The following is a 27,675-nucleotide window of genomic DNA, read 5'->3' on the forward strand; positions in this document are numbered from 1 at the left end:
CTTATTGCTTATTGCACAATAGGCCCTTAACAATAACATGACATATAATGTTCAGTAAATATCAGTTAGTATGTATTTTATTGAAAAAACTTTGTCAGTAGAAAGTAAAAGGAAGACACCTTTCATTACATTTTAACTTTTACTTTTTTGAGTACTTACTGTATAGTAGGCAGTGGTTTAATAATACTTTAAATGATCCTGAACTAGAGAAATTTGTTGCTGAGAAAGGCTGATAAAAAAATAATTTATAGTACAAAGTAGTATGATGTATTAAGAAGGACATTTGCACAGTAGAAACACAAAAAAAGATGCTTGCATTTAAATTTATGACGAGAAGGTGGGTAAGAAGTCCATGCACATTCCAGGTCATATTACAAAGGCTTATGAGAGAATGTTGTGTTAATGTATATGAAAATAGTACAATAGATAGGAGTGGTGAATACTCAACAGTGGAAAATGGGAAGAGAGCTAGCTTTGTATAGAGATATATTTGAGCAAGAAAAAGGCATTGGCATTAGGCTCAGAGTTTCTTACTGCGTTTTGGACAGTAGGAAATCTTGGCTGACTTTTTGTTTTGTTTTGTTTTGTTTTTTGGTACTGGGGATCAAACTGATGACCTTGTGCTTGTCAGGCAGGCCTCTTGGCCACTTGGCTAACTTTAGACTTCTCCCTTTAGGAAGAGAGGTGGTGATAGTCTCATAGTAACCTCCTTGAATATAGTTACTTGTATGGTAATTCTTGATTTGAGCTGATGATTAAAGAGGATTCATAATTAAAAACCCCAGTGTTTTCCCAAAGGCAACTGACATGAATTTGCATTTCACAGGGAATCTTAAAAATGGAGTCTAAACCTTCAAGGATTCCAAGAAGAATATCTGTTCCACCCTCTAGTTCTTTAAGTGCTAGGATGATGACTGGAAGCAGAGGAAGCAGTTTAAGTGATAACTGCCACTCAAGAGACTCTTCATTTAGACTGGATTCTGAGTATCAGGTAACATTTTAATTCAAAATATTATGGTAGCAAAATAAATGGTCTGATTTTAAAACTTAGGGATTTTAGAATTATGGATAAGAGATTGTGATTTTACATAAACATTTTCCAAAGAGTTGGAAAATTTTTATACTTAAGAACATAAATATCAGTCTGAGTATAAATTTCACTAAAGTGTGGATGGTTTTCAAAGAACTAAAACTTGTGTCCTTGTCTTCTAAATAGCACACTCATTCATCTGACTTCACTATTATTGTATGCAGAACGGTAGGATAGCATTGTTACATATTAATGAAAATCCATATTTTTAAAAATATTGTACTTTTAATGTTGCATAATTATCAGATTAGTTGAGGGTAATTAGTAATTTAACAAGACCCTAGATTCAATCCCAAGCAAGTTAGTATAGAGTAGATATTGTACCAATTCCAGTTCATTGATTGTATCTCAGTGAAGTATTAGGTACACAAAGTTTGTGAGGCCAAGTTTATGCTACTCAAAAGTGCTATAAAGGTTTGGTGTAATCTTGATTTCTTGCATTTTTATTTCAGCTTGTGCTTTTCCATAGATGTGCAAAGTCTGTTTTCCAGTGTTAACTGTGAACTAATGCGTTTCATGAAGGAATGCAGTGTGCTTCTTGAAACTGAAGCATAATTGAAGATCAAGTAGTAATGTTTTAGAAATAAAAAGCAGTAGGGTGGTTTATAATTATATGTCTTTGTATTGTCTGTCCTGTAATGTCCTTCATTTGCTTGCTCATTGATCCCTCAAAAAAGGACCGTTTTCCTGTTTATCTGTATTACAGAGCTCTTTTTTATTTCTTAAAAGATAACTTAATTCCATTCCTTAACTGTCTCAAGCATTGTAAAGATTATGTACCAGATTTTTGTGTGATCAAGAAAGAACTTGACTAGGAAAAACAAATTTATGTAAAAATAATAGGATGCCACAGGTGGGCATGGTGGCACATTCTTTTAATATCTGCTTCACAGCGAGCTGCAGCAGAACGGTCACAAGTTCAAGCCCGGCCAGATAATTTGGTGATTTAGCTGAGATTCCGTCTCAGAATAAAAAAAAAGAATAAAAAGGGCTGGGGATGTGGCACAGTTTGCAGGCCCTGGGCTTAATCCTCAGAACTTGGGGACAGGATGTAAAATCAGCATTCAGAAATCACTAGTATTCCTGTATACCGATAATGAACTCATTCAGAAAGAAAAATAATACTACAAATCATATGGAATCAGAAAAAGCAAAATAGCCAAAGTAATCCTGAGCAAATGGCAAAACTGGCAATATCATAATACTGGATTTCAAGTTATCCTACAAAGCTGCAGCAACAAAAACAACATAGTATTGGCACAAAAGAGATATGTAGGGCAATGGGAATAGAACAGAAGACATAGTAATCACACTATGTACTGTAGCCATGTGAATTTTGATAAATGGGTCAAAATATACTAGAAAAAGACAGCATCTTTAACAAATGATGCTGGGGAAACTGGGTGTCCACTTGCAAAAGTTTGAAACTTGATCTTCTCATCTTACACTAAAATAAAATCAAAATAAACATTGAAACTGCTGATAGCATAGGATAAACACTTGAATCCATAGGTACAGAGACTTCCTGACTAGAACTCCAGTAGCACAAGAAAATGATATTTTAAAAAATCACGGGACTATATCTGCATAGCACTTGTTAGTGAAGTGACATCCTATAAGGATGGGAAAAATACTTCATGAGCTATTCATTATAGCGAACTAATACCTAGAATATATAAAGAACTAAAAAAATTAACTCCCAAAAAAACAAATGACTCAGTCAAAAAAATGGAAAAATGAACTAGTTACTTCTCAAAAGAAGTAGTACAAATGACAAATAAGCATATGAGGAGGGGAGTTCATTATCTTTTGCTATTAGGGAAATGTAGATGATTTCATCTTACCCCAATCAGAATAGCTATCCTCCAGAAGACAAGAAACAGTAATGACCAGGATGCTGAGAAAAAGGAATCTTGCATTATTGATAGGAATGTAAACTAGTAAAAACTACTGTGGAACTTAATGTAGAGAAACCTCAAAAAACTAAAGATAGAAATAACCATTTGACCCAGTTGAAAGAATTAAAGACTATACTCCAGAAATGCATGCATATCCATGTTTATAGTGGGACAATTTACAATAGAAAAGCTCTGGAAAAAGCCTAAGTGTCATGAACAGGTAGATGAATAAAGAAAATACATATGTACATGATAGAATAATTGTCAGCTGTAAAGAAAACTAAAATGTCATTTGCATGAAAAGGTGGAATTGGAGACTGTCATGTTAAGTGAATAAGCCCAACACAGAGAGTTAAATATCCTGTTTCTTTTATATGAGAAATCTAAAATATAACTAAATAATACAGGAAAGATGATAGAAAACTATAAGGTAGACTTAGTCTCTCTCTCTCTCTTTTTTTTTTTTTTTTTTTTTTAACCAGAGATCGAACTCAGGACTTTGCGCTTGGGAGGCAGGCACTTTGCCACTGAGCTAAATCCCCAGCTCCAAGGTAGACTCTTATACATAGGGAAGGGGTGAGATGAGAAAAGGGCTAGGGGGATAAATGAATTGAAAATGAAGAAGATACGTTATATGCATCTACCAATTCCCCAAATCACCAGTCTTCTATGTTTAAAACACGTAATATGAAAGTAAATAAGTTTCAATAGTTGTGATTTAAATATGTTCTTATTATATAAACTTATATTTTAAGGAGACTGTCCATTTTATTGAGTAAACTGCTTAATAAAAGTTTGTTCATGAGTGAGATTTGTGTTACAAGTTGTATTATGCTCATGTATTTCTATGTTAAAAGAGAAAACGGGATACTGTTTATGGATGTGTACTTTAGTTTCTTAATCTACTGGTAAATTTTACGTGCTAGGATTTCATTTGGGTTTTTTTTTTGTTGTTTTGTGTTGTGTTGTGTTTTGTTTTGTTTTGAGCCGGAGTCTTGCTGTGTGGTGCAGGCTGGCCTTGAACTCACTATGTAGTCTAGAAAGGCTTCAAACTTGGCAGGAATCTACCTGTTTAATCTTCTAAGTGCTTAGTTTAAAGACATGTGTTACCACACATGGCCAAAATTTCTTGCTTTTAGCATACTACTCATTATTAGTGTTGTTTGACTGTATTTTTGAGACTTAAGAATCAGATCAGCAATTTCTGTTTTTTGTTTTTTTATGTGTGTTGGTGATCAAAGGAAGTGTTTCCACATGCTAAGCAAGTACATTCCATCAAGCTACATCCCCATCTCAGGAATGAGTTTTTTATTTCTTGAAAATAATCTCATTTTTGTTTTAGGGTATTGATAATCAGTTTCTGTGTCAATGCCTTTCTTGGGTGTTCTGCCTATCTTAAAGAAGAGAAAACAGGTATCTTGGAAGATTGGCATATTTAGTCACAAAAACTTAATATAAGGTTTTTGCTCTTCAGTGTTTCATAACCAAATATGTGTAGAATTTTAGAGAAGACCTAATCAAAATTAAGTTGACCAACAAAATACACTAACAGTTTATAGTAAAGCATTAGGTAAAAGTGAACAAAAATGTAAGGAAGAAAACATGGTAGAAAATTGGTAATTGTGGGGTTCCTTAGAGGTTTAATAGAACATTGTAGATTAGATTTCATATTGAATGCAAGCATTTTGCTGTTCTTTAAAAAAATGTTTAATTTACAGTCTACATCAGCATCTGCATCACCATTTCAGTCTGCATGGTATAGTGAGTCAGAGATAACTCAGGGAGCACGCTCAAGATCACAAAACCAACAACGTGATCATGATTCAAAAAGACCTAAGCTTTCTTGTACAAACTGTACATCTACCTCAGCTATGAGAAATGTTGGAAGTGGTTTAAATACAGTATCAGGTAAGAATTACTTCATTTCATTTCATTTCTTTCCTTTATACCAGGAATCAAACTCAGGACTTCAGGCTTGCCAGGCAGGTGCTATACCCCTGGCCCCATGTTTGTTTGTTTGATACCAGTAGAACTCAAAACCTCACAACACTTGCCAGGCAGGTGCTGTGCCACTAAGCTGTGTCCCCCGCCCAAGAATTACTTAATTTTTAAAAACTACTACATATGTACTTTGGACTAAAACCCTTTTTCTGAGATACAGTTTAATAGCTTTTTGGTTTGGTGCAAATGTCCTACAATAAATAGGATATCTGATTTTAATCAGTATAGATGGCATGAGCTGTGGATGCAGTTCAGTGATAGAGTACAAGTATGTGTGAGGCCCTGGGTTCAAACATTGCTATGGGAGAAGAAAAAAAAAAAATACCTGGTGTGTGTACTAATCAAAGTGGTAAAAATACCATGTATTTATGGAAGATACATTTTTAATTGTTACAAGAAAAGTCAAACATTTTGGAAAATGTTAAAAAGCATTCCTAAGCAATTCCTTTATTGGAGTTGATAAACATGATTATATGATGCTTCTTTTCAGAAACCATGGAAACTCTTGAATTAAAAAAAAAATTGAAGTTGGTGCTGTCATAGTCCAAAGTCCCTTTACAGGAATTAGAAAGTCACGATTTTAGTCACTTAAGTAAATGAGAGACATTAAACAAGTTACTGTAGGACAATGATAGTGAACCTTTTAGTGCTTTCAATGATAACGAGTTTCCCTTTTGGCACAACTGCTCTAGGATTTAAATGATTTATCCATAATGCTTCTTTCTTGATTTTTTTTTTTTCTTTCTTGATGTTTTGTGCTCAGAGGCACATAATGTATTTGTTGCACAAATTAAGATTTTTTGTCAAGAAATTTCTTCCTTATCTACATTCATCTTTAAGTGAAATTTTAGCCAGCAACTGAAATTTTTACAAAGGGAGGAAAAATTTGTGATAGTGCAGTTTCGAAATAAAATTTTTAAAATGGTTATATATTACCAGTTGAATTAGTATAAGTGGTTCTGCTATTTGATAGGCAGGATTGCAATGGGGAAAGACCTGCCCATCTGAAAGTTACTTGAATAGTGTGATGAGTAAGAAAAGACAAGCCTTAACTTTGTAGACCAAAGCCACTGTTTTTTCATTCTGTTCTACTATGCGAAGGCATAGCATTCAATACAGTGGGCCATTTGCTTTAGTCAGAGAGGAATTGCTGAGGTTAGGAAGGAAGAACCAAGTTTCCAAGTTAACTAGGGGACAATAGGCTTTAGACTTAATTTTTTAAATTTATTCTTAAATAACTAAAAAATTTTAGATCAGAATGGGATAACTCTTTGATAAAAAGAATGAGCCAGATATGGTAGCTGTAAAAATATTTCACATGCACAGGTCTTGGGCTTAATTTCCACCAAGAAAAATACTTTTGTTACAAAATCAGATACAGTTGTAACCTACAGTTAAGCTTCTTTATCAAGACAGCTCTGATTTTGATTTTGGCAGTGTTTTTTATCATAACTTTCACTGATTTTGTGAAATTCTGCATTATAGAAAAACTTGGCATTTTTCATCTACAATCATTTTACTTTACGGTGACATTGTTACATGTTATGGAGAGTGACATGAAATGGTGAAAGCATATATGGGTATAGATTTTAGTGTTACAAATGTGTTTATTGTTTAGGATGCACATTCTAGGCCTTGGGTTCAATCCTCAGCTCCAACAATGATGATGATGAGGATAATAATGATAATGAGATGATATTGATGTTGTTGTGTAGGAAAATACTATGTGATTAGTTCACTTCTGAATACTTTTAAATTTTGTTTCTGATTACAACTATGTAACTGAGGATTTCTGTAATAAATAATAGTAACCTTCCTTTGTATTACTGAAGATTAACTGTTACCAGAAATCTTAAAAGCTTTCTCTGAAGTAAAACTTCATTTATTTTAAGATTCTTCATGGAGGCATAGTCAAGTTCCCAGATCTTCATCAATGGTACTTAGTTCATTTGGAACAGACTTAATGAGAGAGAGGAGAGATTTGGAGAGGAGAAGAGATTCCTCCATTAGTAATCTTATGGATTATAGTCACCGAAGCGGTGATTTCACAACTTCATCATGTATGTATCAACTACAGTTAATTATAGTTTATCTAATGTTACATTTTTCTCATTCATATTATATAGGAATAAATGAAATGAATCTTATGAATAGTGTGTTTTCTAGTAACTATTGTTTTACTTTAAAAAATGAAGCAGATATGGTATTTTTATTCAGACTTTACCTGCCTTTTAAATTTCTTGCTTGAATTTTTCCACTTAGGAATGTATATGGTACAGAGTAACACACTAGATAAGAATATTCTCAAATATTAATATATATATGTCATACACAGTTTAATGAATACTTTTGGTTAAATTCTAAAATAACTAACTGTAGAAATGACCATTTTTAAGGCACAATTTCGAATTACTTTAATATGAGTGTCCCTTTAGTTTCATTAAATTGATACAAAAAAGACCACAGTTTCTTCTTAAATTGGTATAGGACCAGTGTCTTTTTATCACTGTACAAAGACTTAAGTATTTCACAAATCCGCAGTCATACTAACTTCAAGAGAAAATATACTAAACAAAGTTCACAATAAAAGAGAAGCGAATGCAAAGGACAGTCGTCTTCACAAAAGGAATCCTACAGTGTTTTTCACCCCATTGAAAGATCAAACCTCCAGTTTACCTTCCGGTTTTTTGAAATGTAGATACCAGAGTCCTACACTGCCTAAAATGTTTTTTGTTTTTTGGGGTTTTTTTTTTTTTTTTGCACCTCAAAATTCTTAGTCAAGGTTAAATAAAGAAAGCTGTATCTGATGATAAAATAGGTCAAGAACTACTGTTGTTACCTTAAAAGACAAAAGATTATAAAAATTCTTAGCTATTAATTGCAAGGGTATTAATTAATAATATTTACAAATACAGTAACTTTTTTACCTATAGCATAGAGTAAGAAGAATCTCCAAAACTCAATTTCCGTACGGTGATTGTGCAATTAATTATTATGAGTCATGTGCATTGTATTAATTGGCCTATTTATAATTTTGTGTCAAGGTTAGATACTTAGATAATCTATGTCAGTTTCTGATTAGTAAATTCAATTTATCTTCAACTATTTGCTTTTTATAAGCTCTTAATATTCTTTCTTTTGAATTTGTAATATTAACTCTTGTAATAATAACTTTCCATACCTGAATCTCATAAACAGGAATAAATACATTGTTTTTTCTATAATAATATGTTTATTATTTTTTTATCTTTATTATTATGTTTTTCTATAATAATAATTGAACTCTTCTTAAGGCAGCAATATTCAGCTTGAACCTAGTGTTTCATTTTAGTTATAAGTAATTAATAAATAATAATAAATAAATTTAGTTATAAGTAATTAATAAATGAAAATTTATTAGTGCTCATTATTTCATATAATTGGTTACCTTTCCTTCCTTTCAAAAATAGATGTTCAAGACAGAGTTCCTTCATATTCACAGGGAGCAAGACCAAAAGAGAACTCAGTGAGCACTTTACAGTTGAATACATCCACAAACCACCAATTGCCTTCTGAACATCAGACAGTACCAAGTTATAGGGACTCCAGTAGAAATTCTTTAAGGTCAAGTTTTTCTTCAAGAGAATCAGAATCTCTCCGAAGCAGTACACACCCTGGATTTGCTTATTTTTCAAGTAGAGATGAAACCCCAACTGTAAGCAATTCAGAAAGGATTGGTTCTTCTCGAAGATCATTTCAAGAATCTTCTGACAATGAAGGTAGGCGTACAACAAGAAGATTGCTGTCACGTATAGCTTCTAGCATGTCATCTACTTTTTTTTCACGAAGATCTAGTCAGGATTCCTTGAATGCAAGATCAGTGAGTTCTGAAAACTCTTACTCTTCTCCAGGAATGTTGACATCACAGTCTCGGGGTAATGCAGCAACTTCTGAAGTTAACTATAATAGGGCATCTGAAGCTTCTCAGGGATTTCGATTTCTTAGGCGAAGATGGGGTTTGTCATCTAGCCAAAATCATAGCTCTGAGCCAGATTCAGAAACTTTTAGTCGTGAATCTGAAGGTAGGAATACGGGCCCATGGTTATCTTCCTCACTTAGAAATAGATGTACACCTTTGTTCTCTAGAAGGAGAAGAGAGGGAAGAGATGAATCTTCAAGGATAACTACCTCCGAGGGACCATCTAGATCTCATATTTTTAGAAGAGAATCAAATGAAGTTGTTCACCTTGAAGCACAGAGTGATCCTCTGGGGGCTGCTGCCAACAGAACACAAGCATCAAGAGCATCAAACAGTGCCTCTGCTGGTGGTGCCACATCAGATTCAACTCAAAGTGGAAGAAATACAGGGATAACAGGAATTTTTCCTGCTTCCTTATTCCGATTTGCAGTCCCTCAGGCCCTTGGAAATAATTTGACTGACAATGTCATGATCACTGTAGATATCATTCCTTCAGGTTGGAATTCGTCTGATGGAAAAACTGATAAAACCAAAAGTACACCTTCAAGAGATCCAGAAAGACTGCAGAAAATAAAAGAGAGGTACATTTGAATATTCCTCTGCTTGTAGTGTTAGAACAAATTACAGAATGTATTTCTACAATGGCTTTTCATAAAATTTATACCTGAAATTTTTTCCATACAGTTTATATCCTGATGAAGTATTGTCTCATCTATAGATGGATAAGAATTAATAAAGAGGTAGACCCTGGCAGTGTGAATTGTGTCAAGACATAGCTTGACCAACTTTAGATATGTAGACACACAGAGGAAAATCTTAATCTTTTCCCCTCTTCCTTGCTTAGATTGCTGCTAAATGGAAAACAAGTGACCATGGATTCCTGTATATTAGTTTTTAAATTGGTTTGTTTGCCACTTAGTTGTGTTTCACACCTTAGGTGTTTTTATGGAATGACGTAAAATAAGATTCAAAAGGCAATTTGTATTGTTTTTGAAGTCTGAAGGTATACTGAATGTGTACTGAATATTCCATAAGTATTAGAATTTAGGGACAAAACTATTTCATATTCAGGATATTTCTATACAGAAATATTTTACACGGCTGTACCTTGTAGATATCAATGGCAGGAGTGAAAAGATACAAGAAAAAGGTGAAAAACCAAAAGTCACAACTTGGCTATTGATTTTGTCATCTTAGTCTAGTTCTAAGTATTATAGTAATTTTTATATAAAACAGCGTATAAATTAAATACAAGAAGGAAACACTCCAGGGTGGGGAGACGTTTTCACAAAGGCTTAATAATGTTAATGCAATTGTTGGGGAAGCATAGTTACCATTTTAGTTCTTTTTGTACTTTTAAAAAGAAAATAGGTTCAGATCCAGGTCTCTGGTCATGAATGAAGTTTTTACACATTTTCTGAGATACTGACTTATTGTACTGTACTTTTCCTTCTATATATGAAAGATTTTATTGTGTGACTTTTTCTGCTTTTAAATGTATTATTTTCCTTCCTTACAAAAATTTACCTTGGTAGTGTCAATTTTAATGTTTGCTTATTATAACAACTTCCTCTGATAGCAATCTTCTGAAAGAGATACAGATTAAGCCAGTTCTAATTTGTTTAGTTTCAAAGCAAAATTTTTGATATTTGGTCAAGAGTTTGTGAGTTTTCCAATCTTATATTATTAAAGTAAGGAATTGAAACTGCTACTAGAGACAAAATTACTTAAATCATATGAAGGTACATGGTAGGGTAGCCAGTTTCATCTTATTTTAAAATTCTTAAAATTTTTATTCTCAATGAATTGGTCTTTCATGTTGGTTACTTTTTACTTTTACTGTTTTGTTCTTAAGCATTTGCATTTTTCTACTCAGTTTAAGTAGACAAAGATAGTTGGATTGTTAGAGATCTGGAAATGAGAAACTAAGATGAATTGTGACAGCATGTTCAGAAAATGTACCTTCTCTTCCAGCCTCCTTTTAGAGGACTCTGAGGAAGAAGAAGGTGATTTATGTAGAATTTGTCAGATGGCAGCTGCATCATCATCTAATTTGCTGATAGAACCATGCAAGTGCACAGGAAGTTTACAGTATGTCCACCAAGAGTGTATGAAAAAGTGGTTACAGGCCAAAATTAACTCTGGTAAGATTTACCCTTTGTGTATTTTGTTTCCAAAGATGCACGTATGTATGTGTTTTGGTTAACAAATTTGTTATAATTTATTGATTGCTGACTTTAGACTTTTATTTTAAAAGTATTTTGAAGGCTCAGCAAAAACTAAAGATTGTTAGTCTCTTTATAAATGTTAATAATAATTTTGCGACCCAGCAAACTACCTTTAAAAGTCATAGAAATGCACTCAACATTTACCAGCTGTATATCCTTAAGGAAGATTATTGTCTCTTGTGTTGTTGTGTCACTTAACCAAATTAGGATGAGAAGTCTATTGTAGGAATTCATTTGTTCATTGAGTACCTACTGTGGAGCCAGCCACAATTCTAGATCCAGGGTATAGCACAGTAAACAAGATGGACAATGCATCTGCTCTTATGGTAGTGGTATTGGCTGCTAAAAGAATGCTGTTTTTAGATGAGCTGGGTTGGTTATTTATTTATTTAGTGATGCTAGGGATTGAAGCTAGGGCCTTGCACATGCTAGGCATGTGTTTTACTACTAACTAAATCCCCAGTCATTTAAATGAGGACATTTAAACAGAAAACTGAATTAGGAAAGAACCAGCTATTTTAAAATGAGAAGAGCATATTAGCAGAGAAAATGGCTAATATAAAGACTTTAAGGTAGGAATGATTTAAGTGTTTTGAAAACTAAATGAGATATTATGTGTCTATAAGACCTGTCCTATAAGTGGATGGAAGAAAGGGTGATATAGCTGAGATGAGATTAGCAAGGCTAGTTCATAGAATTGTTTCAAAGGTGAGACCAAAGCTTAGATTTATATCTTAACTATGATGGAAAACCACTGAAAAGGAGGGAAACAGAATCATTTGTATTTTACTGCTCTATGGAGAATGGATGCGGAGGGGGTGGTTAGGGAGTGGAAGCAGGGAGACCAACCAGGACTCCGTTATAGTTGTATTTGTTAAGAGTTTGCAATGCCTAGGTAGCATGTGGTGGTAGTTAGTAATGGTGATGATTGGAATAGACTTCAATATATATTGGAGGTAGATTCACTTAGACTTGTTAATGGATTGAATGTAGTAGAATAAGAGGCAAATAATAGATGGAGAAGATCCTATTTTTGTCTTGAGCAAACTAAGTAAATGGTGGTGCCTTTTACTGAAATAAGGAACCCAAAAGTGGAACAATTTTTGTGATAGGAAACCAAGAGTTTTACATATTGTGGACATACTCTGACCTTTTTAGATATCTTATGAAAATGTCAAGTAGGAACTTGACAAGCCTGACATTTCAGGAGAAATACTCAGAAGTTAATTTTAGTAACATTTGAAACATGATAAGTAAATAAGATCATCTGAAGAAAGCAGATATCAAAAAAACTGGGCCCAAAACAAAACCCTGAGACATCCAAGCATTTAGTGAGACCAGTAAAAATGGATTTGATGAGCAGCATGTAGTCGGTAGGAAGAAACCATTATTGTGAAATCCAAAAAAAGATCTGAGTATTATCAATCCTTTATTGCTAAGGAGTCAAATAAACTAAGGATAATAAAATAAAAGTTTAATTTGATGACATGTCTTAAGTGACTACATTCTCTGTGGAGTGGTGGATTCATAAGACTACTTATACTGGATTAAGAAAACAAAATTTGGTGACACAGCAATTTAAACCATTCATTGTACCACTGTCAAGGAGATTGGACATTTGAGACATGAATTTGAGAATTAGGTGAGGTCACAAAAAGTGTTTTATTTTGAGCTAGATTTTGGGGGAATGCATAGGAGAGAAAAATAATCTGTAAAAAGAAGAAAAAGATGGGATCCAGTGCACAAGTTGAATGAGTACTCTTCAACAGGAGAAAGGTATCTTATTTATATAAAGCTACTATAGATGAATACAGGTTGATCAGTTTGTTGCTTTGATGGGATGATGTATGACTTCCTATGTAAATGCTTCAATTTTCTTAGAGACATATGTTCATTAGCTGACTGGGGACAAGTTAGGAAGTAACATTCTAAGGATATAACAGGATTTCAAGATGTTGATTAAAAAATGATCTTAGGGCTGGGAATGCAGCTCAGTAGCAGAGTGCTTGCCTAGCCATGTGCAAGGCCCTGGCACAGGAAGGAGAGGGAGGTGAGGTGGAAAACAAGGGAGGAAAGATAAGGAAAACATTTAAAGTGAGACACATTTTTAAAATTTTGTTTTCAAAACAATTTTATTTTTGCATTTTTAAAAATTAATAATTTTACAGATTTCTGGGATAAAAACGCCATCTTTCCATGCATGTATACATTGCATTGGGTATTTCTATGGCAGTTGACAATACATGCTTACTACAGGAAAGTCAGAAGATATGGGAATATTAAAGTAACTATACTCTTGCTTACATGAAAACTGTAGTAATGCCTTTGGACAGTGTTCCTGGAACTTGAACAGGCATCTCTGTGTGTGTGTGTGTGTGTGTGTGTGTGTGTGTGTGTGTAAATGAGGACTGACCCCAAGGCCTTTGTACTGGGCTATTTTCCCAGGACTTTTTATTTTTTGAGACTAAGTCTCAATAAGCTGCCCAGGCCTCCCAAGTCACTGGGATTACAGACATGCCCACTACTTCTGACTGGCAGGGATTTACTTTTTTTTTTTTTTTTTTTTTTTGTCTTTTTCCTTTTTATCGGTACCAGGGATCGAAAACTCACAATGCCTGCTTATAAGGCAGGTGCTTATGCCGCTGAGCTAAATCTCCAGCCCCGGATTTACATTTTTAATGTAAGTTTTTTGAAAAAAGTTTGCAGGTTCTTAGATACAGACATGGGTTGGATTTAATTAATTTGTCTTAGGACCTTTGGTGGATAAATATAAGGAAGGAAATCAAGAGTATCTTTTAGGATATAATTGTAGTGATTGTGGAAATGAAAAAGTAAGGACTTGGAGTGGATAGGGAAAAATTGGTAGAGTTAATTTCTTTTGAGTCTCACTGACATTGAAGAGAGTTGTAAAAGTAGGTATACTGGGATGATACATTGTAGATGCACAAGATAACATGCTAGGAATGGTGTAGTGTAGTTAAGGGTATGCAAAATGGGGAAGGGATAATGGAAGTAAGGATGTTGAATCCAAAGTGAATGCTCAGTGTGGATGTTGAAATAAGAATTAAGGGAACAAGCCAGTTGCTAAAGTTACTAATTTATGTTAGCATACTTAAGGTTTATAATCATCAGTGGAGGAGATGTGTTCTCACTTCATTATTTTTTTCTTTCTTTCTTTTTGAACTAGGAATCGAACTCAGGACCTTACACTTGCCAGACAGGCCCTATGCCACTGAGCCCCTCACTTCTTCATTATGACATACAGAAAGCTGTGTGGAAAAAAATAACTGTAGAACTATGTGTCAGGAAAGCACTGTGGTTCAAAAAGAATGTAAAAAGCACATAAAAAAAGTGGCTGTGTTTTTTTGTTGTTGTTTTGTTTGGTTTGTTTTTTTCCATACTGGGAATTGAGCCCAGGTTCTTCACACTGAGCTACATCTTTTTTTTTTTAATTTTATTTTGAAGGTACTAAAAATATAACAGAACAAAGCCAATTGAAACAATACAGTGAAATTAGTACAGAACTTCTCAGCAGGATACTGGGATAGTAGTAATAGGTACTATAGTATATCTCGTTATCTTCGCAACGGTTGTCCAGTCAATTAGATATAGCAAAATCAAACCAAAAGCAGAACATTATAAAAACAATGCAAAGAAAGTATGGAATAGAGCAAAACAAACATAAAAAAACAGTGAAAACAACTTTGGTCTTCAGAAGATAGAAGGAAATCCCCCATATTTGCTATATTGCATATGGTCATCCTCCCAAGAGATCTATCTCCAGTTGCTATGGGGGGAGGGAGGGTGTTTGATTCTCAGCCCATGTGCTGGTAGATCCACCGGAGCAGCTGGTTCACCTCCTGGCCCGCACCAGGGGTGCTTACAAGAGGGCGGGCGAGTAAGCTGCCTAAGTCCCACCATGGCCAGATCTCAGGAGCACTGGTTCTCTTCCTAGCCTATGCCAGGGGTGCTTACCAAGAGGGCAGATGAATAAGTTGCCTAAATTCCACCATCTTAAAGAATGATTTTAAGCAAAATATCTTAGATTGCCTTAAGAATCTCCTTCATTTTCGCCAGAAATGGGCGAAACTCCTCAGGCAACACCTCTGGATAAGGCTAGCTCCACAGCAGTTCCTCAGTGATGCCTGGGTGCCCATGGAAAGCATCCTGGGCCAGGCCACTCAGCAACCTGCTCAGGGACGTGCTCCTCTCAAGATCACCCGCTATGGTCTTCCTTTTTTTTTTAAATAGTAAGAGGGGGTCTTCCTGAGTCAAATTGGGCTCGAAATGGAATCCTTTTAGTCTCCCAGAGTGCTGGGTTGTAGGCATATATCAACAAAGGAATTTACTAATGTTAGTAAGTTGAGTCCCAGAGGACATAGTAGAAGTCACTAGTAGGGTGTTAAATCTGGGAAATTAGCTAAGATTAATAAATGTATATAATGTGTGAGAATAAAAGTTTGTTGAGTATACTGAGGTGACCCAGGCAAATATGTTGCAAGATGTGATGCAACTAATTTTAATTTTCATAATTTGTTGGAGGAATTAGTTAACTTGCTCAAACTGGAGAGTAAAGTGACTGTGAAACTTTCCCTGCAACTCTTGTGATGTGGTTGATAGTAGGTCAACAAAAGCTGCATTGGAGAATTGAGGGGTAGAAGTAGTATCCTTTATTAAGCTAGTCGGAGCCTCTCAGGTGCTTGGATTTTGACTTGACTTGGATCTCTTATTCTTTTGGCTATTGCTTCTATTAGTAACCTCACAGGCTTTATTAGTTACTGCACTGGAATGTTTTTAGGATTAAGTGAGAGATTGATTGCACATAAAATGCTTAGCTTACTTCTTGACATTGAGTAAGGGCCCAGCAATGTTAACTACTAACAAAATGAAGAACAACTTGACTCAATTTCAGACACGTTGGCAATTAGATTATTAATGTTGATGTGGAAGGGAAAGGTTAATACAGTTTCTTTAAGATCATTGACTTTCTAGAGTTAGATAGTTTTAGATTATCTTTACTTAGCTAGCTATAGGGTCTTGAACTTGCTTCTGTTTAGTTTCACGGTGTTAGGAAATGAACTTAGGCCCTTGTGCATCTTTTTCATGCTAGGCAAGTACTCGATCACTGAGCCTGTCCTTTGAGCATGTGTTTCAGAACATTGGTTCTCCCCACCACCCCTCTTTGAGACAGAGCCTCTCTATGTAGTTCAGGCTAGCTTTAAACTCACTATGTAGCCTTGTCTGCCTTTGAACATGCAGTTGTCTTTCTGCTGGAATTATCGGTGTGCGCCACTTTGCCTGGCTTGTTAACACTGGTTCTTAAACTAGTTGCTATTCACATTCATCCAGTGGACCTTTTTTAAAATGCAGATATTTAAAAATCCACCCCTACAAATGGGGTTGGATTTCAGTACCATCAAGCTTGAAACAGTATACCTCATGCAATTACTCTGATTGTCAAACAGATACAGTTTTAACACTGTACTAAGTACCTGATTCATAATTGATAAATGGAGTTGTTTATAAGGGCATAATATATACCTTTTTTTTAGATACAGATTTCAACATAGTGAAAGTTTTTTCATACTTACACAAAAAGACCCCATTTGGTAGAAGATTCATTCTGGTAGATTAATTTAAACATTTATTAGGTAGCTACAATACATGGATTACTAAACTCACATAAAACAAGGATATACAATAAAACAAGTCTAGTACAACTTGGAGATGCAGCCAGAGCTTTGTGAATAAAATAGGATGTAATGGAAAGAACCCTGCTTAAGAAATGTAGGAGTAAATCAAGTTGTCCCTGGCTGTGCATGGCCTTTTAAAAATCACTTTTTAAAGTTTTAGTCCATAGAAGAGAAAAACGAAGTTCTAAGATACAAAAGAAATTATATTAGAATCACCTAAGTGGTCCTTATTTCATGATCATACTCTTCATGTTTCTAAATCAAACATTATGAAATGTTTGATAAAGCCTTTTAAATGTCCTTCTCATATGCTTAATCAGGACATAAATGGACTTAAGAAATTAGCTCAGTGGTAAAATATTTTTAGAAATTAAACCCTTTCACAAGCTTCAGAAATGTTAAGCTATTTAAATGAACACCTGATTTTGTTCATACGTTTGAAAAGTTCTATACACTTAATGACAAATAGTTTCTGAGAAATACACTGTTAGGTGACTTTATCCTTGTGCAAATATCATAGAGTGCATATACACAAATTAAGAATTATCCTTGGGGCTGGGGTTTTAACTCAGCGGCATAAACACCTGCCTTGCAAGCGCACAGTCGTGAGTTCAATCCCCGGTACCAATAAAAAAAAAAAGAATTATCCTCCACATCTACATTATATGTGTTTGTATGTATGTATCTGTGGTGCAGCCTATTTTTCTGAGTTTTGTAGTGAATAAAACACAATGTCAAATCAAATAGGACAGAAAACATTGCAGTAAAAAGACACAGTAAACAATGTATCAGGCCGCTGCCAGTGGAAAACCAATCACCATTTTTACAGTGAACTTTTTTTTTATGAGTATGATGTAAAAGTGACACAGTAAATTCATAAACTAATAGCATAATTATCATCAAGCCTTATAGAGTGTACATAAGTGTATGCATTTACTTTTATATAACTAGCAGTAGTTTTACTTACATCAGCATTTCCACAAACTCAGTGCATTGTCTATCTTAGTCTATCTAACTACAGATAATTCTGCTACTAGTCAGTAGGAATTTTTCAGCCATCATTCACACAAACACATACAGGATGCACATATTTGATAGTACTGCAGATTAAGCCCAGGGCCTTTTTTGATTTGAGACAATATTTCACTAAGTTGCTCAGGCTAGCGTCAAATTTGACGTGATCCTCCCACCGCAGCTTCTGGAGTGTTGGGATTACAGGTTGTGCCATCACACTGACTCTTTTTATATTCTTATGGGACCACTGTAAATAATGCTTAAATTATAGCAAAAACTGATGTAGTTTGACTACAGCTTATTTGGAGATACCATACTATATTTCTTTATATTAACACTTTTTTCAGCTGTTTTCTAGAAAATGCACACAAATTACTATGTTAGGAACATATTGGACTTTGTGCTAAATTTACTGATTTAATGAGGTTTTTATGTGTTCCTGAAAGATAAGGACTGTTAGTCATTTCTGAATCTCCAAAACCTCTTTTGCTTGGTACAGAATAATCACTCAAAAAATGTGAGTCGAACTGAATTTAAGCCTCTTTCCTATTATTCTTTGCTAATTTTGGACATTTTTTTTTGGTTTGGAAAGCATCTAAAAATAGACAAGAATGGGAGAGAAGGCTACCTGATTAATTAGACACTACCTACTATATTGAAACCCAAAGTTTATTGTAATCAATTTTGGGGTACATATGGAACAAAGATTACTCTTGTTTAAAAACCAGATAATTAGGGTAAAATGTATGTAAAATAAAATTTGCCATTTCGATGAAAGTATGTAGTTCAGTAACACTTAGTACATTTAGAACATTGTGCAGTTATCATGTGTTGTGTTATGTTGAGACAGGGTCTCATTATGTAGTTCAACCTGGCCTGAACTCACTCTGGCCCACGCTGGCCTTGAACTTGCAGCAGTCCACCTGTGTCTGCCCCCATGTATATTTTTAAAACTTCATCACCCCAGACAGAAATTGTATCCATTAACTTCTCACCCCTTGCTTCCTCTTCTGTTCATAGTAACTTCTGATCTACTTTCTGCCTCTTAATTTGCCTATTCTAGATATGTCCTATAAGTAGAATCATAAATGTTCATCCTTTTGCACATTTGCCTTATTTCATTTATCATCATTTTTTTAAGGTTCATCCATGTTGTTAGCATGTATCGGGACTTAATTTCTTTTATAGCTAAAAAAGGCCGCTGTTGCATGTTTTCTGTGCTGGGGATTGAACCCTTGCCCTCAAATGTGCTAGGCAAGCACTCTACCACTGAACTAGGTCCCTAGCCCTGGAAGAACCACTGTTTTTTTCTGATAAAAGTGGATTGTTTTTATTCCTCTCCGAGGGAGCAGGGAGGTATGTTCCTTAGACTCCACAAAGTAGGTATATGCTATTACATCAAAGATACTAGCCTGAGAATACTAGTTGTGTGAGGTGTACTTCATTAAACGTTTTTATGGCACCAAGTTAGGATACTTCAGAAGGAAGCAGGAAATGCAGATGACATTCTATTGTGTCTGTCAGCTTCCTATAATTATAAGGATGTGTGAGTACCTGGGAGGGAGAAAAGACATCTAAATTATGGGTGGAGGCTAAAATTTCATAGGACCTGACATACATATTCGGCATTACAGATTACTATTTTAGGAGACGTCACTGATTTATTGCAGTAGCATAATCTCCTGTGTTCATCTCCCTTCTTTCCAGCATGCCTTTTTAAGATTTTCTACATCTTAAACCTAAAACTATATGAGAAAAAATATTTTATGAGGACCTCATAAGTTTTTATATGCTATTTGGTTTTTTCCAAGGTTCTTCACTAGAGGCTGTAACCACCTGTGAACTCTGTAAAGAGAAGCTGCAACTTAACCTGGAGGACTTTGATATTCATGAACTACATAGAGCTCATGCAAATGAACAAGTTAGTATATTTTGCCTAATTTGGTAAGTGTCTATTCTATGCTTAAAGGACAGCTCTTGAAGAAAAGAATTCATGGTCAGAATTCCAGCAATAAAATATTTTTAACATAATTTTCTGCTTGGCATTAGGTGTTTATAATTTCATAATTTTCCTTACCTTTTCTCTTTAAATGAAAGACAGATGACCGTGTTACAGGTTTTTAATAACTAAGGTAAAATTCATCATGCTTCTTATGTCTGAAATAATAAAAATTTAGGAAAATGGTCCCCAAGTAGGCATGCCAACGTTATTTCCCCAGAATTGTGTTTGAGATGCTTAATATGATAGAATAAAGAGCTCTATATTTTTATCCTACTTAACAAAAGTCTGGGAATAAAGGGTATGTGTTTAAGGAAATAAGGGTGACTCTAGAATCAAACTATCCAAGTATTACCATTTGTTATGAAAGAAGAAGTGATAGCTAGAAAACGTAGGCAACGTTTGAAAAACAGTTTTAATGAAGGAGTAATGGACACCCACCCACTTTTGCATTAAATGACTCATATACCAGAACCATTTTAACGTAAACAATTCATTAGTGTTAATACATCTACAGTGTTATGCAACCACCATTTCTTTCATCCCAAACATTTTCCTCATACCAAAAGAAAATCCTGTAGCCATTAGGCAGTAGTTATGTTTATTCTCTTTTCTTTTTTTGTGTCTGGAATTGAACTCACAACCTCACGCTTGCCAGGCAGGCGCTTACACCACTAAGCTAAATCCCCAGCCTTATTCTCTGTTCTTAATCCCTGGCATCCACTAGTGACTAGTATGTGTTGTGTTTTTTGGATTTACCTGTTTGGAATAGTTCATATAAATGAAATCATACAATATAAAATCTGTTTAAAACTGCCTTTACTTTTAAAATAACGTGGAAATTATAAATACTCTTTTAGCAAAATACACAAGCACAAATTATTTAGGTCAAAGTTTAAGAATCATTGATGTGTAGATGATAAAATATTAGGCAGTTGGTATAATTGTTATTCTAAAAGCAATAAAATAAATTTATTCTCTAATGAACCAGTTGTCCAAAAAGAAAATTATTTTCAGCAACAAAATAGATTAAATCCTAAGGTGTTTGTGTAAAACGCTGAGCATTGTTGTAGGGGAAAAGAGTATTTGGAAAGATACAATGATGCAGAAAAATACAAAAGTTTCTGTTTCCTCCTTTGATGTTTGTTAAAATTATCTGTTTCATTCAGGGAGGATTTTTGCTGCATTTTCATGACCCTGATCTTAAATAATTCACAAGTGTTAAGAAATATTAGGTCAAGTCAGTGTAAAGACAATGGTACAAGTTTCCTGGCTTTGTTTGTTCTATATGAATTGTGGAATCTAGCTAACAACTAGATTAGCTTGATAGTTTTATTTCCTTGTTTTCCAATGGCTTTATCTTTTACAAGTGATAACCATTTAAAATTTGTAAAATTTTTCTTGGTAATGATTTCCTTTTAAAGTTAAAGGTTATCAAAAATAATTAAACATTTAAAGAAATAACTGCAAATTTCCTCTTTTTGGTTTGTTTTCTGTATTCAGGGTTTCACTCTACTGTAGGCTGGCCTTGAATTTGTAATGATCTTACTGCCTCAGCCTCCTGAATGCTGGAACTAAAGTTGTACACCATGAGGTCCAACTAAAATTCATATTTTCTCAAAATTGGATTGCAATTACTTATTAAAGTTAATATTAAGGGCATATAATTACCATTATATGAGTTAATCACATAAAAGGAATACACAATTTACCTTTTTATTTTTTGTAAAACTTACAATACAGGTTAGATTTGCAGTAACACTATATTTGTGACATTAATGACTTCAAAACAACAAAACAGAGCTGGGCTACAGCTTAGTGGTAGAGTATTTGCCTACATTTGAGGTCCTTGGTTTGATCCCCAATACCAGGAAGAAAAAGATGGAACAGTTTTGAACAAGTGAACTCTTACCCATTAAAATTTCCATGTTAACAGTGAACTATAGTTTTATCTGTATTGTTTCTGTATGTAGTGTTGGCATTTAAGCTAACTGTCAAAACACCAACACTTGAGCTATCAGAATAGGTATTATAGTAATATTAATATAAATGAAATGGTAATTTTAAAGATCTATATGGCTATTACCTGCTAAATCTGTTAGGAACTTTAGAAAACCAAAACATTGACTTAAAAGTTAAACTTTAGGTAAACAATTACACAAAGGAACACTCCGTGGATTTAGAGGATATTCACACCTATTTGGACGTAGGGCATTAAAAAATTTTTAGAAAAGTGTAAATCGCAGCTTTTTATTTCTTCTTTTAGTCGATGGCACTGTATGCCTTACTAAGAACTGGATACACTTCCTCTGACTTATCAGTAAACTGTGACTATCAATCATAATTCTAATTTTTCATTTTTCACTTTTCCTTTTTTTCCTGTTTGCTTCTCTGTTGAAGGCTGAGTATGAGTTTATCAGCTCTGGTCTCTACCTAGTTGTGTTACTGCACTTGTGTGAACAAAGCTTTTCTGATATGATGGGAAATACAAGTGAACCAAGCACACATGTTCGAGTAAGTAATAATTTAAGAGGGGAGGAGGGAAGATGTAATACAGAAAGTATTGGCCTTGGAAAGCAGATGGTTTTATGTGTTCACATACTGTTTCTTTTGGGGAGCTCTTAGTTTTAAATGTTTCTTAAAAATAAAGTTACTGTAGATGCTGGGGATGTAGTGCATGCTTGTCATCCCAGCACTTGAGAGGCTGAGGTAGGAGGATCATCACGAGGTCAAGGCCATCTTGGAATACGTAGTGAGTTCAAGGCCAACCTGTACTACAAAGTGAGACTGTCTCAAAACAAAGATACTGTAGATTTAATAGAAAATGCTATCTTCCTTCCACAAGAAGCAGCATTTTCTCATAAAGCTGTTTAGAGAAGGAAGTAATTTTATCGCTCTTGAAAGTAACTGTGACTTATTTCAGTGAAAAACAGTGACCAAAATGTAAACATTAAAGGAAAATGTTTAATTAAAAAAACAAAATCTTCAGCATTATAACTTAGAAACCTGAAGTTGAACTCGAAAAGCAAAAGGGTATAGGAAATTAATTTCACTTTATTTGTTGTTAACCTGTAAAAGATTACCAGTGTACTTGAGTCTGTGTTACAAACTTGGACTAGTTGTTGCTAACAACCACTATTAGCGATATAAAATTTAGGTTAGCTACTTTTTAGGTGTTTGTTAGAAAACAGTACTGTTTACTGTACCAAAAGAAACTACTACCTTGCCCATTATGTGTCTTTACTATAATATTCTGAACACTTCATGTCTTGTGTTCGTAAAAAATCCTTCAACCATTTTTATATAAATGTTTGCTTTAGTATAAAAACTAGTTTATGTTAAGTTATTCTGTATTTTGAAAAATTTTAAGAGTCCCAATCAATGAGTATAATAATGCTTATAAGTTAATAAAATACTTTACTAAATTTTATCATTAAGAGGAGTTTACAGAAATAAACCAATTAACAGATTATCATTGAGAGTAAAAAGAATAAACTATTGAAAGTATTGAAGTTAAGCAAAGATGTCTTCACTTCTAACTACCTCAGAAACCATGAGCTCCTAACTTTAGCAAATGCTATAAAATGATTTCTAAAAAGATGTCTTAGCTTGAGACTGTATAAGCCACATAAAGCATATAAGGTCTGTTGAATTGATGCCTTTGTAAAAAGAAAGATTAATATTGCTAATAATAAGTAGAAGTCATTGAGAGGATTTTTCTTTCAAATTTAGACAGATACATTTCAGTTAATTTGGACCCTAATAAGCTCAGGTTTTTTTGTCTTGTTTGTTTTTTCCCTTTATAAGTTTTTTGAAGTGATATATAGAAATACAATACCATTGAATAAATTATTTTATTGTATTTGCTCCCAATTTCAAGAAACTGGTTTCTATGTAATTAATAATAATTACATAATACCCTTAAGGTTGTAATTTTTAATATGGGAGAGAGAGAACCCATATTTAAAGAATTAAAATGATGTTTGACTTTTTAAGTAGAATTGAATCTCCTATACTGATTCTCTCTAGATCCATTTGCAACATTTAAACTACTGTATTTCTTTCTGCATTGTTTCTAGTTTATTAACCTTGCAAGAACTCTTCAGGCACATATGGAAGATCTCGAAAGTAGGTGGAATTTCCCCTCCCCACACTTGTTGAATTTTCTTTTGAAATTAAATCCACAGAACAAAATCTAAGTATATATAGAGCTTCATTTATAGGCTTAATAGTAACAAAATGATTGATTTGGGAAACATGAGTTGGGTAATTGATGCTATTTTTAACAGCATACTTTAAAAAATTGTATTTAAGGTGTATTGAAGGATGGAATTTTAACCACTAGTGTTTATGTTTGTCAAAACTTATTTTTGATTGCTTTGATTTTTAGCATGTATAATAAAAATGAACACAGATTTACTAATCAACTATATCTCTTTTAGTTTTGGGTGATTTTTTTGTTTAAGAAACTTACTTATTTTGCTTTGTTAGACCATAAAAAGAGTTTACTTGTTCTTACGCATGGTTCCAGAAAAATATAGTTCTGATTCTAAATCTATAACAGAAACCACATGCTTTTATTTTTGTTTCTTGCAGAGGTTCTTGTGAACCTTTATTAAATTAGTTGTAACTCTAATCTCTTAAGATCATATTCTAGCATTACGACTTTTTATAACAGCTATTTGCATGGTTTGCCTTCTTTTCAAAGTTCTATTATACCTCCATGGTGCTTAATCCCAAGTGGGCACACAAGTATTAGTGACTGTGGAACAGCTCCTGGGGAATGCAAGATTATTCCACCCAGCCTCTCCTTACTCTATTTTTTCACCCAAAACAACAGACTTCCTGTTTACACTCTTTGAAGCATTTTTTAAATGTATGATATTGATTTGATATACTCATCTTCAAAATTTGGGTGTGTTAGCTGTAGTACATATAACATTTTTTAGCTTTAGAGATAGGTTATCATCCTTTGAAAATAAGTCAAAAAGAACTTCATCTTCATAAAATTCCTTTAATGCATGGATTGTTTTTTAAGGATTTGAGAAAAACTGGCATCACATTTCACAACTTTTAATTGTTATATATGAAAATACAAAAGTCGGTGAGAATTCAGTGCAATTTTTTTTCCCTTTTTTGGTTCCGATTCCTTGTATTTGCCAATAATTTTACTTTTTTAAATTATAGTTTGTCAGATGTGAATGATTTTAATATATAGTATTTTCCCCACATTTTTCACTCTTAAGAAACCTAACACTGTCATATAGATAATAGTTTTTAAAAATGTAACAGTGTCTTTTTCCAACCTGTGATAGAGAAGGAAATGATGGAAGTAAAAGACCCAAACTTATGTAACTGAAAGATGCGGGTTCTAAAAATAAATCCCATAAGTGTTCCATTTTCACATGGAATTAAATAGAAACTTTTATGTTTCTTTAAAAACTAGTGTTGTAATTTAGCTCGATATTTCTGTATTATATAAAATGTAACCATAGGATTATCTCAGTTGTAAGCTACCATACATACTTGACACCATTTTAGTAGAAGTGGATTTTATATATGAATGTGGCATACTTTCCTACGATTTGCTCCAACTTGGTTCTCTACCAGTTATTTCTCAGCTGTGTAATATTAATGAAGTAAGAGTACATTACAACTTTATGCTTTTGATAATAGAGATATTGGTCAGTATCTTTTTTAGCTTTCTTTTTTTCACATGTAAAACAGTTTGCAGAAGGCAAATTTTTTGTTACTGTGCCCTTCTTAAAGACATTCCAGGTTGCTGTACTTTATATCTTGAGCCATTAATGACTCTTGAATAAATTTAGATCAGAAATGTAGAAGTGTTAAGTTTTGACAGTTTGGAGATATGGGAATAAATTCAGTAGTACTGTAGTTGGTTACTGAATCCAGGTATTTTAACTCAGTCTGTGTCTATGTAAAGCTTTTTTTTAACTTACTAAATAGGGCTGTTTCTTGGCATTGTATAGACATAGCTTGGAAGAACACCCATAACCTATTATTCTATGTAGATTTTTTTCATCTTCATGGAGTGCGTCAAACATGAAGCAGTAATTAGCCAGATTCTACGCAGGTGTGTGAGAGGAATATCCTTAAATTCACTTTTCCTCTAATGTTTTATATCATTAACTACTATGAACACAAATTGATCTCAAAAACAACTTTTAGAAGATGTTTCCACATTTATAAAGCATTTTCATTTTTATATATACACTATAACATCACAGAAAAGATTTTGGGGTGGCAGTGGGCATGTTGTGGATGGGCATCACCCATAATCAAACCATTCTAACTGTGTCATGATAACTTATCGTTTTGACTGAAAAGTACACTAAGTTGAGATTTTTATTATTACAAGTCATTGCTGTTAGACCTCCCTCCCTCATCCCCCTCAAAATCATTGTTGATTGTTCTGTTTTCTTTCAACAGCTTCAGAGGATGATTCTGAAGAAGATGGAGACCATAACAGAACATATGATATTGCATAACTTCATTTAAGACAAATGGATGATCTGAGAACAAGTGTTTAAGACTGGCAATTAAGTATGGATTAATTTTGTGGGGGAATGCCGATGAAATTTATTGACTGTACCTAAAATGAATATATATACATATATGTATACATGTGCATATATATTCATTTTCAAGTGTTGCTGAATTAAAATTCTTCTGCTGGATCTTTTAATAGTGACCAGCACATTTGATGTTTATAAACTGGTAAAAATATTTTTCTTGTAGGTGAGTGGGAAAGTCTTACCCTTGTTTTAAGCAATGCCTATCAACCCTTTTTTGTGTTCTGATTACTGTAGTCATATTTATGAAAAACAGATTTGTGTTCTAGTTTCTTGCTAGTGAGGAAAGGGGGACAAAATACGCTTTTGAAACAAACTGCCAAATGGCACCTAATTAGTTTGTCTTCTACAATGCCTTATATTGCAGTCATATTTTAATAATCATTTATTTCCAGTGTTTCTAAAAAAAACTTACAAAGAATGGGAAGATCATTCATTATATTAGGTTTCCAAACTTAATTTGAGTTCCAATTCATTTAGCAATAAAGCCTAATTTTAAAATAGTATAAAATATTTAGCAATGATGGAAAAAATTTTGTATTGATTTTTCAAAATGCAGATTATATTTGATAGGCTATAGTATGTAACTATTCCTTCAGGAATAGTACAACTATAAATTGTATCAGAATTGCCAGTCAAATGCTATTTGGTTAAAAATATTACTGCAATTGCAAGTTAATGGAATCTTTTAAAATCCCATATTCAAAGTTTAAAACACTGGTTTTCAATGTGTTTTTTAGTGTTGTCACTACTTTATAGATAAATATAAGTACCTGTTTGGGTCCTGGTCATTTTTAACTGTTACCCAATAATTCTGAAAATTTATTTGATGATGATTAATATTTTTCACTACCTGGGGAAAACAGACTGAAATTACCTATTCAGACTGATTCTGCACTCTGTGGTCATTAGTTGTGTATTCCATAACATTGTATTTTTTCCTGTGGACACTACTAGGATACACTTAAAAACACCTCAAAGTAGTTTCAGGTTAAAATCTAATGTTTCAGCAGCAAACTACTTTCTCAAAACCTAAATCAAAACCATGTAATTTATCAAATGTGAATGAACAGTTTGTCCCCACTTAATTTGTTGGTCTTCTGTAAAATCTTGGCTGGAAATAAAGTACATACTCATTGATTTATTTCATAGTTTGAACTGCTTCCTTTTCAACTGGTGCACAAAGACTTCAAACATTATA

General features: G+C 33.6%; 1 protein-coding gene across 3 annotated transcripts; it reads left to right on the forward strand.

Moving 5' to 3' along the window:
- The first annotated feature begins 833 nt into the window (after positions 1–833).
- On the forward strand, positions 834–27,618 carry Marchf7 (membrane associated ring-CH-type finger 7). 3 transcript variants are annotated; one of them, XM_063259648.1, is made up of 9 exons: positions 834–991; positions 4,707–4,896; positions 6,882–7,049; positions 8,439–9,528; positions 10,922–11,091; positions 19,694–19,803; positions 22,282–22,395; positions 23,961–24,009; positions 26,332–27,618. In XM_063259648.1, the coding sequence occupies exons 1-9, from the start codon at positions 839–841 to the stop codon at positions 26,388–26,390; spliced, it is 2,103 nt and encodes a 700-aa protein (XP_063115718.1). In that variant the 5' UTR covers positions 834–838; the 3' UTR covers positions 26,391–27,618. The 3 variants fall into 3 exon arrangements, with proteins under 3 accessions (XP_063115718.1, XP_063115719.1, XP_063115720.1); XM_063259649.1 differs by lacking the exon at positions 23,961–24,009; XM_063259650.1 differs by lacking the exons at positions 19,694–19,803; positions 22,282–22,395; positions 23,961–24,009; positions 26,332–27,618 and adding an exon at positions 14,363–14,536.
- Positions 27,619–27,675: the final 57 nt, after the last annotated feature.

This window comes from Cavia porcellus, unplaced genomic scaffold (genome assembly GCF_034190915.1).
Source record: "Cavia porcellus strain 051 isolate PalLab524CR breed Dunkin Hartley unplaced genomic scaffold, mCavPor4.1 scaffold_12, whole genome shotgun sequence".
NCBI classification, from domain to species: domain Eukaryota; kingdom Metazoa; phylum Chordata; class Mammalia; order Rodentia; family Caviidae; genus Cavia; species Cavia porcellus.

What these genes read in the sequence shown, in the direction of transcription:
- Marchf7 (XM_063259648.1), top strand. Translation starts at nt 839, where the DNA reads ATGGAGTCTAAACCTTCAAGGATTCCAAGAAGAATATCTGTTCCACCC. An exon ending in TGGTTTAAATACAGTATCAG is followed by an intron (nt 4,897 to 6,881) that starts GTAAGAATTACT and finishes ATTTATTTTAAG; the next exon opens with ATTCTTCATGGAGGCATAGT. An exon ending in CTGCAGAAAATAAAAGAGAG is followed by an intron (nt 9,529 to 10,921) that starts GTACATTTGAAT and finishes CTTCTCTTCCAG; the next exon opens with CCTCCTTTTAGAGGACTCTG.